The sequence below is a fragment of the Gorilla gorilla genome, chromosome 4 (assembly GCF_029281585.2).
Source record: "Gorilla gorilla gorilla isolate KB3781 chromosome 4, NHGRI_mGorGor1-v2.1_pri, whole genome shotgun sequence".
NCBI classification, from domain to species: Eukaryota; Metazoa; Chordata; class Mammalia; order Primates; family Hominidae; genus Gorilla; species Gorilla gorilla.
The window spans coordinates 162,610,487-162,626,519 of NC_073228.2; the positions used below are offsets into that span (position 1 = coordinate 162,610,487).

Consider the following 16,033-nt stretch of genomic DNA (forward strand, 5'->3'; position numbering starts at 1 on the left):
GCCCACTGTGACCTCTGGGTACAAAGTAAAGCCACTGTGGCCGCGACAAGATGGAGCCAGACATGAAGGTGGTTGAATGGGGCCTCTCCTTGACAGAAGAGCTGAAATCAGGAGAGAGAATGCATGGTAGATCATGCAGCTGTGCACGTAGAACTCCAAAGAGGCAGCCTGCAAAGTCTGGAAGCCCAGAAGAGAGGCAGGGAAGAGGACAATCTTCTACATGCGTTTTAGACAGCCTCCCATCATATCAAAAGTATGGCCCACATGGTAGGTAAATGAGAGTATCTAGTGTTTAAAAACATGAGTGGAAGCATGTTATAGAATTCCGCAGCTTTTATTATCTGTATTGTTCTAGTTCTCACTAAATTGATGATGGTAATGACCTTGATAATGACTTCAACTATAATGACCTTTTGTTGTCTTTTTCCCATATGTCAAGCGCTATGTTAAACTCTTTCAGTGATTTACATCCTGTAGTATTATGGAGTAGGTATGATTATTAGCTGGTTCATAGATGAGAAAAATAAGTTTCAGGAAAGTTAAGAAATATGATCAAGAAACCAACTAGAAGTGGCCAGTCGGCCTGACTAATGACCATCATTATACAACCATGACTATCTGTTCATATGACTGTTCATTGTTTTTCCATAATTCCTGGTACATGTACTTTGCATCTGACCTCTGCCTTTGAAAGCATGGATTGTATCTGCAGCTTTTCCCATACCTTGAAATGAACTGGGAACACAGTGGCCACTCAAAACAACTTTCCTCACTGGTGAAAGGCAAGCTGAGAATGATTCCCCAGGAAAACAAAAAAGTAATTCCAAGATAAGCCTTTATCCATGTTTTCCAACCAATAGGAGTAGGTAAAATAAATGCAATTTGAAGTTCCAAGCCACAAAGCCAAAAAATAACTGGGGTTACTAGAAAGCACACCAGCGATTTCTCATTACTAGGTTTAGGACCTAATATTTTAACCTTAATCACCTTCAACACTTAAAAGTAAAGAAAAAAATCCAAAACAAGCAAAGACTCAAAGAGAAGGGATAAAAGGAAGGAAATGTTTCTTCTCTGGAAAAATAATGAGCATTTGTGGCTAGAAAAAGCCTAAAGTGGGCACTGGCAAGGTAGTTTTTAGATGTTACCCACTGAAGGGTCTGCATTCTAAGGCATGCTAGCCCATTCACTCATTGACACCCTCTGTGCCTCAGTTTACTAATCTTATACTGCACCAGCTCCTATGTGCTCTGTGGAGGTGCTGATAATAACATTATACACGCTTTATGTTTGGGTAGAGCTTTCTCTGGGGACCCTAAAGCACTTTCCAGATTAATTTTTTAATTGATGTATTAATAATTCTCACAGCATTCTCCCTTCTCCTCAGTTAGGATAATAATATCCATCTCTTTTGAGATAGGCAGGGGGTACTGAGTGATAGACATGAAGCAGACACTTAAATAAGAAAACTGTAACGTAAAAGCATAATTAAAGCTCTAGAACCAAATCAAACTACGGATTTTTAAAGAGATACCAAGGTGTTAGGGAACAAACAGGCAAACTTGTTTTCCCTCCACTACTCTGAAACATGCATCTTTTTGGAGTTAGACACGGCATTTAAAATATATTATTTTCAGGAGTTGCTAAAGGAAGCTGAAATATGAAAAGTATATATTCTTGGCGACTGTGCTGGCTGAACCTCCATATTATATCTCTATTTCCCTGAAGTGGCTACCACATAAATCAGGGGATGCCAGCTCTTCTTCTGAGTTCCTTGGTGTGTTTTGGTTTGTTCCCTAATCAGAGTTCTCTGGGTTTCATAACACAGATTCTTTCATTCCCAAGAATTGCCTGTCTCAAAAGCAGTGTATGATTTCTCAGGGAACGTGAGAAAAAGCCAGAGGAGGCATTTACTGTTTCACAAACATTCTGGTTTCCTTTTGTCCTTTCAAGAAAATAACTTTAAACCAATGTTTACCAAAATATGCTGAGTCACATGAATCCTTAAAGATACACTTTATGTATGAATGTCAAAGGAGACTTTTGAAATTAAAGTCTCAGGAATTGAGTTAAATGGGGGACTTAAAATCTAGCTTTTGAATAGTCAGTCATGTTACTTAACACTGAAATTTATCTCAACATAGATATCGACATAGACTCAGATGGATGGTAGGGAGATGTAGATGTGCTTTCCTATTCATTGTCCGTGTCCCCCTAAGTAGAATATCAGCCCCATAAGGATATGACCTTGGCCTTCTTTGTTTTTGCTATGTTCCCAGTGTTTAACAAGGCCCTGGAACTAGTAGGCACTCAATAAATACTTGAACATTGAATGAATAAATATCGTGATGCCATTAGCCACCATTAATAATTAAGATAAAGATTCACTAAAGTTTCTTATGAATCTACAAAAAGAAAATAATCAACACCACTCCATTCAGAATTCTTTTTACTAAAAAATTCCCAAACAAACAACAACAACAAAAAAACTTTTTACTTTCCACCACAAACTTCCTGGTATCCTCATTAAGCATTCACAGAAATATACTGCCCAGTTCTTCTGACCAGGCATCTAACCAGGTCCCGAAATCAATGCAGTTAATTGTACAAAACAAAATGGCAACAAGATCATCTTTCAAAATAACAGATTTGGGAGAAAAAAGACTGAAGTAAATACATTATGCTTCCACTACCTCTGGTTTTGTGGGTTATTTATTTATTTATTTTGTAATTTATTTTTTAAATAAACTTTCTCCAGCTCTCTTCCCAGGATGTAGATCTTGTGCCAGTTGGGCCCCATTAAAGACTGGATCCCATCCTGACCATCTGGGAGCTGGAAAAGCAAGGGTGAGTTCCTGAGGCCCAGGGTATTCCAGAAGGAGAGCATCAGACACCAACAACGCCAGCCCCTGTGGTTTGAGGCTGCACAATGAGCTCTTTCTCAAGGCTTGTTTTTCTAAATTCAGTCAAGAAGGAACATCATTCCCTACACAGGCCTGGCTCAGTGTCCTATGTTCCTTGCTTGTTTGTTTGAAAATTAAAATATAAAAGGAAAAGGAAATCAGAATGCATTTATGGAAGGGGTTGAATGCTTGTTATCAACATTGGCAATTCACATCGCAGAATCTTTGCCTATGGAATTAGTAAAGAAAAATATAAAAGCCAAAAGACTGATAAAGTAGTCAGGGAATAAATTCACCTTTCACCAAAAGACTTGTAGATTCTCTCCAAGCTTAAAAACAAACAAAAAAGATGTCAAAGCTTTATGATACAGAGACTCACTCTAACATTTTTTGTGGTGTCGGTCATATCTAGATACGATATACATTGATACTAGCATATACAACCAGTAATTCCTCACTTAACGTGTTCATTCAGGAACTCAGAGATGTAATAAAAGTAAGCACTAAAAAAAACTGAAGCCAAACGCCTTTTAATAATGTGGCTGTACAACTGCTTCTGCTGAAAGTCTTTCAAGGTTGCCTTATATATATCCTGCTGTTTTAAATAGAATATACTAAATATAATTGCCAGCTCTTTTTTGATTACTCAGGGCCACTGTCATTAATGAGCTGCACAGTAATATAGTTCTGTGTTTGCTTTTTAGGCTTTCCATTTCTTCCCTAGACATCAGGCCATCAGCTGTCACTGAGCCTGTATCCAATAGCCTGCCTCCACACATGATCTGCCTCTAGTTTGGGCCTCCTAATTTGCTGTGACCTAGGAAAACAGATAACATAGTTTGTTAAGAAGTATTGTTCTCATTAACCCAAAGCTTTTTATTTTATTTACTTTTTTGGCTTGCTTCTGGTTTCATGCTGAATTTTAGGGAGTTGAGATTATTGTAACACATCTCTGGATAAATGAATTTTATTACATTCATATTAGATAGTTAAGAGATAGCTATGGAGTCAGGTGGACTTTGATTCAAATCCAAGCCTTGTCAATAATCAGCTGTGGGACCTTTGGAAAGTCACTCAACCTCTGTGACCTTCAGTTTCCTTATTGGGGAAAAGGAGAGAGAGTAGGATGGGACTTGTTATCTGACAGTTTATTACAAGGATTAATTGACACAATTCCTGTAACAAGTGTAGGAAAAGGCATCACTTGTATCAATCAGTCAACATGTGTTACTTCTATTACTACTCAATCTTCACCATCACCAATAGATTTACATTAAGACATTTATGTGCATACTTATTACACAACAATTATATCTAAATATAAACTACCTACCCATACATGCATTAGCAAAACCTGGACCACAATCTGTCTAGTACTGACACTTTCAAGCATTGTCAACTACAACAGTTGCTATTAGGGAGCATTTGTTTGAATGAATGAATGAAAGGGGCAATAGTGTCATTCAACAAATTTTCACTAATGCCTCAGATGTGCAAAGCTCTGTGCTGGGCATCACAGAAAATTAAGCTGAATTTATCCTGGATCCTGCCTTCAAGGAAGAGGGAATGCCCTTAAATCAGGATAATTAAAGATGGAAAGGTATAAGGAACACAGTATGGTAGAAATAAGGCAACATAAGAATTTAGACAGAAGAGAAAATATTCTATACCTGGAGTCATATGGGAAGATTCCAGAGAAAAAGGTGGCATTTTACAGGATCTTAAAGGGCAGAGGGATATGGGCACAGAAAGGAGGGAAAAGGATCCCATGGGGAGCAATGGCACCGGCAAGACAGGAAGAAAAGTTACTGCAGGTACAAGAAGCAGCTAACAAGTCAATGGAATAGAACATAAATTAAAATGAATGTTGGTTGAGGATGTTGAAAAGAAAGGTTGGAGTCAAGGTGGTGTGCTTGAATCCCAAACAAAGAAGTTGTGGCTTTAGAAAAGAGAAAGCCAGTAAAAGTTGTGTAAGGTAGAAGGCTTTATTTAGTTCAGGGTATCAGGGAGCCATCCTAGCGATCAGCAATCAGCAAGAAAGGAATACAGCACTATCTAGATATCCATAAATATTCATTTTCTTCATAAAAGTCACATGACTGCAGCCAGGTGTGAATTCTGTCATTGATTCATATGAAAATTAGAAATTCATCACACTTCTGTGGTTCCTATTTTCAAGTTACAGACACATGTACCTCCTGAACACGCTGTAAATAATGAGCTGAAAATGTCATCTTAAAGTCTTTTTTTTAACTATTTCATAATTATCAACATAGAAAATAGATTTCAAGTGCCTCAGTCATCAAAAATAACAATATAGACTAAGGCATCTTAGGAATAAAGTGAGCATGGCTGTAACTATGTAACTATATTAAAAAGGCCATTAGACCATTTTTATCTGCTTTTTTTTAATATGCTGGCTCATTTAGAAATGATTTCTCATAAAATTACTTGGGCTTGAAAGTTGTTCTTCAAAGTCATATTCAAAGTTTAATGCAACTAATCCAGACTGCTTTTAAATTTGTTAACAAATAAAGTTTATAATTTTGCACAAAGCAACTTCTATATAATAGATGGTCAATAAGCACAGGTTAAATATAGGACATGAAACATTTAGAAAAAAATAGGCAACTATGAGTTATTTTAAATCCACACATTTAATCAACTTTGAATTAAATTTATACATGTAAGCCTCAATATATGTAAAATAAATGGACACAACTATTTACATTGTATTACATTTCTATCATGACATTTTGAAGGAGGTAATATTTGACATAATGTCTTTCTCCATCTTAATTTTCTTTTTTATTTTAATGGAGCTGTATCTCACATAAAAGGTGGTATAGATAAGTCTTCAGAGTGCTAGGGCAATTATGTATAAAATTTAGGAAGGTTTGGTAAATTTCTGGAAGTATGTTAAAAGCCCATGGAAATTTCATGAGAAAATCTGGTATAACCAAAAGCTGAATGGGGGTGAAGCTGGATGTCAAGAGAACTGGGCTCTGAGCCCAGCATTAAGTAGATAATATGCTCCCAGGACAAGCCACCCGACCACTGTGAAGTCTCTTTTTCCTCACAAAATAAGAAACTATACTTGACTGAAAAAAGGTTTCTCAAGGCCCTTAAAATGTGGTGACTCTACATGTGGTTCAGTAAGAGTCAAGGCCGGGCAAAAAGGCCTGGGAAACTTCCGGTGGAATACATGTATGCATCTTAGTCAACCACTCTTGAATATCATAGAGAAGCCAATCCTCTTGTTTATTGACAATCATTCCTCTGAGCTATGTGTACAAAGGAGAACGGAAAGTAGAGATAGACAGGAAGAAAGAAAGAAATCAAGGACTGCATTTACCACTTGGTTTTCCAATTTTTTGATTTAAGTGGCAAAATTGCTTCTGAGCCCCTAAACCACCATTTACCCAACTATATTCACCCACAGGTCTCCCCCAGAGGTTTCTTTTGACTTCATGCCCTGTGTCTGGGAATGTAGCTGAAGAAAGCATGCATCTGGATAAAGACAACGAGGAGAACCTGTGTGAGACTAATTGCTTCATACACGAGGAAACTTTGGCTTCTCCCATCTGAGCTAAGTGGTACTGGCAATCTTTAAATATAGCTGCCCTACAAAATCATATAGCATCTAATGCCAAGTGTGTACTGACTAAAACCAGATGCAAAATATGAGGGAAATTTTGTTCAAAGCCTTGCAGCATTGGAGAATAATGGCTCTAAACATTCCTGGTCTAATCTGAATGATATTCTGCAAATATTTAAGATGGTTTTCTCACATCTATCCCAGTCCAACCACTTTGTGATTGAATTTCATGACTTGGCTCCATTAACATGAAATCAAAATGCACTTCAGCCATCACCAATATATCTCCCTGTAAGGTGATCCTTGGGGAAAAAAAAAAAAGAGTTCTGCCTTCACAAAAGTTTGGGACATGCTGAATACTGCATCTAAGTATTTGCGGTGCATGCTAGTACCTCAAACGTTGTGCAAAGCCCTAGAAGAAAGACCAGCAGAATTTGTTTGACTCAGCATTTCCCAAACTTACCAGGAAAAATCTCCCTCTCTCATCTCCCAGTGGGTATCTATTAATATCCTGAAGAACTAGTCTTCCATAACATTATCTAGAAGACGAATTAGGCCAACACTGTGGCGTAAGTCTCAGATTTATATCAGATACCAGAATCTGAAGCATAGAGAGTAAAAATATTGACTAAAGACCTATCAATAGGGAGATCCAGTTTTGTGGCCAATTAAATTGTTTTGATGAAGTTCAAAGAATCCTTTTGCAAATAAACATCACATCTGTGTATTGCAAGTGAGCTCTGAAAGAAAAGAACAATAGTGGAAGAAAAGGAGCAGTTTCCACCTGCCACCACTGTCCCTTTCTGACTGTGGGAGGATTCTCAGGGGAATAAACTCTAAAAGGAATCACTAGGCTGGGTGCAGTCGCTCATGCCTGTAATCCAAGCACTTCGGGAGGCTGAGGCGGGCAGATCACGATGTCAGGAGTTTGAGACCAGCCTGGCCAACACGGCAAAACCCCATCTCTACTAAAAATACAAAGATTAGCCAGGTGTGGTGGCACGCACCTGTAGTCCCAGCTACTTGGGAGGCTGAGGCAGGAGAATCGCTTGAACCTGGGAAGTGGAGGTTGCAGTGGGCTGAGACCATGCCACTGCACTCCAGCCTGAGCAACAGAGCAAGATTCCATCTCAAAAAAAAAAAAAAAAAAAAAAAGGAATTGCTAGAATTGTAGCACTGATTTCAAAGAGGATATAGACTAAGCCTTTCATTTTCAGATGAGAAACTGAGGTCCAGCGACCAACAATGACTAAATCTATATCCTCTGATTGGGCAATGGAAGGACAATCAATACCCAAGTCTCTCAATTGGTTCCTTATCCACTGCTACCCCATGCAATCTCAACCCTTGCCTGGAATATTATTCTCTGCTCCTCACGAAACCCACCATTGTACTTTTTTTTTAATTGACAGCTTAAATACTCTAAATTGTATAAATTCTGTGATAAAATAAAAGGGTCATGAGAGCCTAACGTACCTAGCACAGAGCTACATCCATACGTAAGAGGAACTTGATTGGTCATTCAAACCATCTACTTCTGACTACACCACTCTCTCTGCCTTCTAGAACTTAGCGTGAATTGTAAACTACCAATTTAATACTAGATTATATAAATATATTATGTAACTCTCTAATTTGCTGCATGGAAGCAAGTTGTCTTTCCAAATAAAACACCAGATCCCACAAAGCCCAACTTTAATTACCCATGGTACCTATCCCAGTGCTAGACACCCAGCAGGCAAGCCAACCAGTGCTCACTCTTTAGAAATTGGAGGAATTCAGAGGAGATATTAAAATAACAATTAGTTCTGCAAACCAGAAGCAGGAGCCCCTCCCTGCTCCAAATCACATGTTGGTAGAAAAGCAAAACAACCAAGTGCGGCTCTGGTCAAGAAAAAAAATCTCACCCCACATTAAACATTATCACACATCAACCCTGCTAGTTTTCCTAGATTTGTATATAAAATACTAAAACAATTTTTTAAAAGACTTTTAGAGTAGGACAGGGCAAGGAGCACAAGAATAAGAGTAAAATAATTTACTTTCTAAAAAGAGGGGGAGGAGAAAGCGCAAGAAACAATAAAGAAAGAGGAAGGGGGCAAATCAAATTCACAAGAAAGCCATGTGAACTTGAGAGCTCGCAGAAGGCAGAGCTGAGTTAGAAGCAATAAAGTGCCCCTTTCTTCTTCCCACCCCTCAGGGGGCAATCCATGAGCTAAACTGAACTGCTCATTGGCAGAAGATTGGGTTGGTAGGGAAAGAGCACAGATTAGAGTCCGTTAAGCCAGCCTGATTTTCTCTGGCTCTTTAAAAAATTCTTTAGCTAAAAAAAGACTCTAAATAATGGCATTAGCTGCTAATCTAAAATGTTATCCACTTGTCCTAGCCTGCCAGCCTGCTTCCTGGGTGTGTTGGGTATAGAGTAAGGAAATGCAGAAGTGATAAAAGTCTACTTAAAATTAGAAGGCCTGGATCTTAGAGATGGCATAAACCTCAAGATCATGTGGTCTGGGGCAAAGACTTTGGATGGACAGGGATCCAGCTCTAGGGATGAGGTTAAACAGGTGAACTGTCTTGCCCTAGCACAGGCATGTAACCTTTACTTCATAAAGATAAACTCTACCTAGAATCCAGTGGTGCCGATCACAAACATATACAACTGGAAGATGAAGGGAAGCCCTCTTACCTCTCTGAGTCTGTACATGCCAATTCTACCTGACCTTGGAAGGTAACAGCAACTGTTAAGGCACCCCCAGCACAAGACATCATGGCAATGTGAGCCTATCACCCTGATCTGATAACACCCTATGATAAAAATGGTGGCACAGGCTAAATTATGAAGGTTAAGAAGGTAAGCCCTGGGGTTGGACTGTTTGGGTTCAAGTCCCATCTCTCCACCACTTGGTAACTGAACCACTTATTTAACTTCCCCAAGCTTCAATTTCCTCGTCAGTAAAATGAGAACAACATCATACACAGTGGTGAGAATCCCACAAGGGCACTACCAAACATTTATCATATTGCCTGGCAGGAACTAAGTGCTCAGTGAATGAATGTTAGCTAATATTAGTCACACTCTGCATTTTCTGTAGCTTTTTCTTAGATGTCTTCTGATCAAATTCTGATTCTGTACAATGCAAGCCTTGACAAATGGCCTCAAACTTGGTTGATATTTTTCTGCTTCTACAAAAATAAAAGGCACTCATGTAATTTTATTCGATTAAAAACAACCATCATCACTACTACAATTACTATTACTACTTTCTACTACTATACCACCTGGCTTATGAAACCTCTGTTTTTTTTCTTTCTTTCCTCTTTCTGTCATTCTTCCCTCTCTCAAGATTGCATGTGCTCTCTTATTAACTAGGACTTTTCCTTCCTTTATAAAAAAAAAATACGGTATAGTTCAAATCCAGTCTTTAGTCCTATCTGGCTGTGTAACCTTGGGCAAGCTTTTTAACCTCTCTGAAACTCAGTTTACTCATATGTAAAATTAGAATAACAGGAGGATTGCATACGAGCCTATTGTGAGGCTTAACGTAATACCCATAAAGTGCCTACACATGATGAACCCTTAGCAAGTCTGAGCTGTTTCTCCATTCCCACCATTATACAATGGATTTCTTTATTTGGGGCAGTATCAAATTCTCTCCCCGCATGAAAAGGCAGAGAAAATTGTGTGTTCCAAGTAGCCTGTATGAAAACCTAAATATAGAAATAGTTTAGAATATTACAAAAAAAAGGTTCACTTCTACAAGGATCATTCTTCTGAACATCAGGACAATCATGATGATAACAGCCCAGTTTAAAGTCCTACATCCAGGTACCCAACTGCTAATGCAGTTGGATTTGCTTGTTTTAAAAGAAGATCTGCACAAATATTTTGGGAAACAGTTTGCACCAGGACAGGGTCATAGTTGATTTATGACATAGCTACAACCAAGAGCAGCACGAAAGCAGGGGCTGGACAATGAAGGAGCATGCATCCTCCACCCTCAGCTCCTGGCTGGACCCACCCTGACCCCTGGGACAGAGTGAAGAGGGGCTCCTGGCACACACAAGGCAGTGGCACTGGAGGGACAGAGGAGGGAGGAGGACAAAGATATTGCATTAATGGGTTTTCCTTCCTATGACTTTCATCAATTTTGTTATATAGAAACAGATCCTTTAAAGCAATTTGGATAAATCCAACTTACATGCTAACCTCCCTTTGCTGTTCCCAAAACAGGTCAAGAAAGTAGGAAAGTGAGAAAAAATGGAGGGACCTTGATTAAGCGTAAGGCAGAGGTGCAAATGCATGATTTCCTGATGTGTCCTTATTCCATATTCAATGGAGTCCATTGGGTTAAGAAGGCACAAGGTTTTACAGGAAGCTTCAGACTAACCCACCTCCTTCTCAAAGGGTCAGTAATTTTTAATGCCAATTTTGAGCTCCACTTTGACTACAATGACATGAAACAAGGAGTCCGTATTATATTTACTCTTCCCATCTCTCAACTTCCTTGATAAGCAACAGAAAGAAAGATGGAAAAGGTAGAAGATACAGCCCACAAGACCGGGACAGTCTGTCCTCATGAGGACTGCTGTCTCCAGCAGGATGAAGACAGCAGGCTGGCAGCAAAACATGCCATGAATTTGATGCTTCTAATTTACAACCCAATAGTTTCAACAAAAAATAGAGTACAGTTGGCAAGGGGAAGTTACTCCACCTTTCATACCTGGAATGTTCCATCTTGCCTAAAAATTAGTTGAGTGGGCTGGGAAGCTCATCTCTGATTTGGCTTTATAAGAACTTTGATTCTACGACCAAATGCATACCCCTTGTTTTCTGAGTAGAAAATACCAAGGCAGCAGCAGCACGAGCTAGCAAGGGGCCTGCCTGAGTGGGTTACTGGCAGTAAGCAGTATACACAGAAGGCTTACAAAGAACAGCGTCTGTTCTGGAAAGACAAACATACCCAAGTATCACAGTCTTAACTTTCTGCTCATCTGCATGGCCACTCTAGAGAGAAAACAACACAAAGAAATAGGCTAAACCAGTGTCACAGGAGCACAGCTAGAAATGGAAATCTTTGTGTGGCCATATACAAATCACTTACATTCTATAGGCTTTGGGCAGCTGCTCTCTGGCTATGTAACTATTTGTCTTGGAGCCTCAGTATCCTTATCAAGAAAAGAAATATGCTACGAGTATCTACCTCGTAGTGTAGAAAGAAGGGTGAGATGATCTACCCTCAAGGTTTAGCACATTGCCTAGCATATGGTAAGTCTCAGTAAGTTAGGATGACTACATGCTTACAAAGCAAATGGGATGAATGAACCCTATGGTACCTTGTAACCCTAACATTGTTTTTATTCTAAACTTTAGTGAAGTGAAAGAGAGAGTGCTCGGAGCATGCTGGCTAAGAAACTGGGGCTCAGAACTGAGAACACAATGGCAGATTTGCCACGGCATCTATATAACGGGATGCATGTTTTGTAATCTTGAGCTGATGCTGATGGTTGCCAGACAAGTCAACTGGTAGGTTAAAAGAACAATCACAGTGCTTGGACAGCACTGCACAATTAGAACATAGTCATTTTCATGGGGTTGCAGTCACACACTGAGATGCTTGAGAGCTGTAAATTCCTAGAGCTAGAAAAAGCCCTTTGTGGTTCTGGTTCTCCCAGCAAATCACTCTCTCTGATGAATAGTCACCGAATAAGTCAAGAACCACCTACACCTGGATTATGCTGCCATTGAACGATGTTCCTTGAAGATCAGGCTACAGTAGACTCTTTCTACAAAATAGTCACAGATTACACCCTTGCTAAAACTTGAATGGGCTTTTTCTATACATCTTGTGACTTTGCATCTCCTCTTCAATTCCCAACATACAATAGGACCTCCACACCATGGCAAGCCCAAGAAGACAAACTGCAAAACAGAAGCTCTCCCATTGCTTATGGGCCAAAGAAAGGAAGTCATTCCAGTAGTAACTGTTGCCTCCTGGTAAACCCAAACCAACTCTTCTAGTTTCCCCAAATTCTGTAGACTGAAGCTGGCCCACCCAGAGCGGCACCACTAGAGTCTACACATTCTATTAGAAATTCAAGTATAGACAGTATCTTCAACTAGATCAAGCTATTAGATATTAATGTTCAGACAACACCTACCTCACTCCAGACCAGCATGGTACCGAATATGACCTGTAACCCATCAAAGAAATTGTCCCCTATGATGATCACAGTCGCACCTCCCGTCGTCCATCCTTCACTCGGGCTGATGGCTTTGATACAGGGAGTAGCTGCTTTTCAACACACATGAAAAAGAGAAGGAGTCTGCTGTTAGAACCAAACTTTAATGATGAAGACTTGAGAAAAAGGAAAAAAAAAATCTTTTATCTTTTCACTAACAGAAAGTCCCTCAAGATCTCAGCATTTCCTAGCCACATTAGGACCTGAAACTTCAGGGTGCAACTTCAGTTTTTAAAAGCATTCTTTTCATTGTTTCTATTAAGATACATATATTTTACCCAAATCTTTATCAAACCTGAAACTTTATGAAATAAAACACAAAGCAAATTTTAATTTGTGAAATGCTAAGGGTTTTTTTCTTATTAAATATGGGTGATTTTCTGGAATATATTGGAAACCTTACAGAATTGCTTCATAGTTAAATATATCTCCTGAAAAGAAAACTTACTTTTTTTAGATAAACATTACAATCCAATAGGAAGCTAAGAAAGAGAGGAGCCTGGAGCGGGAAATGATTCTTGCTCCATGCCTTCTGTCTGAAACACTAACATTGCAACATGTCTCATTAAAAATCATTACGATTTTTTTTCAAATAAATGTCATAGATCCCATTTTACAGATGTGAAGAATGCAGGTCACTCGGGGTGAATTATGTAACCAAATAGCTGAGTCAGGACTCAACCACAGAGTTTTCCATGACCTTTGCTTTGCTGTCTTTCCCAGGCATAAAACCCTAGAATTGACTTTTTCAAAATTTCATATCTCTTTTCTTTCCATTATAAATGGCCCTTGGAGATGGGAAATAATTTGCAAATACTGTGATTCCAAATAGACTGGAGGTGGTTTGTTTAATGAGCATGGCATACTTTCAACAGAATTGCTGGGCATAAATGTAATTGTTGGATTGTTTTTAAAATCTCTCAGGGGGCACCTTCGTGCCACTGAGGATTTTTAACTCTACAGTGTCATGCTTCTGTTCTCATGATTATTTTTATGAACAACAAGAAAGCAAAATCCTAAAGGGAGATATTGTTCAAGGAGAGAAAATGGGACCCTCATCTTTAATAAAAAGTTTATTAAGTATCCAAGACTGACTCTCTGAGCATTGAAGCCAATGAGAGCACTAGTTAATTTTAACGGGAAAAAACTGGCAAAAAAATATTTGGACTTTGTCAAATTTGGCAAAATGTCATGCTTTAACTTTTGCAAGAAGGAAAGAAAATATTAAGTCCAGCCCGGTGGGACCATTGCTCACGTGCCACCACACAAACAAATAGAATGGGTTTGATTTTGATTCAAATTAATCTTAAAAATTTGCCCAGAGAAATTTGGAAATACCCAAACTAAACATTTCATGTTGGCTGAACTCATAGCAATGCATTTACAACTAAAACTGGGCAGTTCAGATGACTTTTCTCTTCTCTACTTTCTCCCAAAAACAAAATAATTAATCAAGAAGATGTAAATGATTCGTGACTTGACATTTCTTGTCTGATTTTTTAACATACACAGAGGTTGTGATCAGTGTTCCACAACTATAGGGCTTTTTCTTAAACAAAAGTGACCTTTAAAAGTAAAAAATGTTTAAATGCATGATTAAGTACTCCCAAACTAGTGGTACCATATGATGTATGATTTGAAGCAAGTTATAAGAGAAATAAACTATATTTAACAACTACATAAAGTTCTAAAAATATATGCAGTTTGGAAACATTTTGTTAATGTCCCCAAATATCAATTCTTAATTTATAACTCAGTCTACTTAGTTGCTAGAATGGAGTACAAAAGGTGTTATGATATCCCTAGTACTTCTGAGAAGAACAGGTTATTGGTTTAACTGAATTGGTCTTGAGAGTCCTGACTGAGTCAAACTATGGAATCCAATGGGGTCATTAATTGCTGACCCTGAGATTACCCACGCAGATCACAAAATGGTCTTGGTGTTTAGTATCAGTTTTAGCTTTGGAATTTCTGTTAATTTTTATTTTTTTAATCACACACACATATTTCTTTAGCTAAATACGGTCTCCTGCAGGCTTTCTCATCATTGCACAAAGGGAGGTGGAAGGGGGTGTTTCTGTGTCTTTGAGAAACCCTCCTACAGGAAAGGCCTTAAAATAGCATGGCCAAGACCTGCTGGTTTTGAACTTGACCCCTTCCCTCTTTTTTCCCACTTGTTATACGTAGGATACAGAAGTCGCGTGGGTGTACATGCATGTGTGTGTATGTGCTTTCAAACACTTCCCAAGGAAAGTTGCAATGTTTTCAAATACTGTGAGCAATTTTCCAGAAGCAAAGCTATATGTCAATGCCTCAGAGGCAAGAAAGAGCATCAAGCTTCCAGAGATAACCAGGTGAGGAAACAATATTTGACACCATTGTCTTAGTTTTAGAGAAATAAAGCCTTAAGGGAAGTACCCCAGGAAGAATGACACACCCCTCAGTCCATCCTACCTCTACACTCAGCACCATCCACCATCCCTGCTTCGAGACTATATGCCATTCTTAGAGCAGGTAAGTCATTCAGACCTTTCTAAGTTTAGGCCTCTAAGGGTTCCAAAGCTCCTCCTATACATCTGTTATAACATATTAGTCTTGAGGGGAAGCTCTGTGACACCTCCCCACTGGCAAATTTGAAAAATATGTAAAGGAATCATGAGCTATCCCAGAGAGAGAGGATGAGGAGGGGAAGCTAGTAGTATTTAGTAACTGGAGGTCAAACTGGGTATAGTGGCTCACACCTGTAAACCCAGCACTTTGGGAGGCCAAGGTGAGAGGATCTCTTGTGGTCAAGAGTTCAAGACTGGCCCAGGCAACACAGTAAGACTCTGTCTCTTGAAAGGTTTTTTAAAAACTAGCCAGGTGCAAGCCTGTCATACTAGCTACTGGGGAGGCTGAGGCAGAAGGATTGCTTGAGCCCAGGAGTTCAAGGCTGCAGTGAGCTATGACTGCACCACTGTACTCCAGACAGAGTGAGACTCTGTCTCTTAAAATAAATAAATAAATAAATAAATAAAATAAAAGAATGCTAAGTATCCAACAATGCATGAATGCATGGGATAGTCCCCATAAATGAAGAACCCCAACATGTCAATAATGCAACGTAGAAAACCCTGTGACCAGCAAAAGAGAATCAGGCCCAAGAGCTATCGTTAAGAATTCACAGACCCATGTAGACCAAGGCAAGACATACAAACGAATGCAGCAGCTCAGGCTGTCAGAACAAGCATGAGATGAATGGCCACTGATTCTCGACATCTGTAATGCAACGGGAAGGTGCTGGTGAATTGCACGT

The 16,033-nt window shown here is 39.1% G+C and overlaps 1 protein-coding gene across 12 annotated transcripts in view; it reads right to left on the reverse strand.

Moving 5' to 3' along the window:
- Positions 1-16,033, reverse strand: part of EBF1 (EBF transcription factor 1) — a 402,659-nt gene that overhangs the window by 88,326 nt on the left and 298,300 nt on the right. For 6 of the 12 annotated variants that reach the window (XM_004042913.5, XM_019028343.4, XM_055387316.2 and 3 more), the window contains exon 9: positions 12,658-12,788. In XM_004042913.5, the coding sequence (XP_004042961.1) occupies positions 12,658-12,788 (131 nt within the window). Of the gene's footprint in view, positions 1-12,657; positions 12,792-16,033 lie in introns of all 12 variants that reach the window. The other 6 variants (XM_055387312.2, XM_004042915.5, XM_063706906.1 and 3 more) reach the window with 1 other exon arrangement.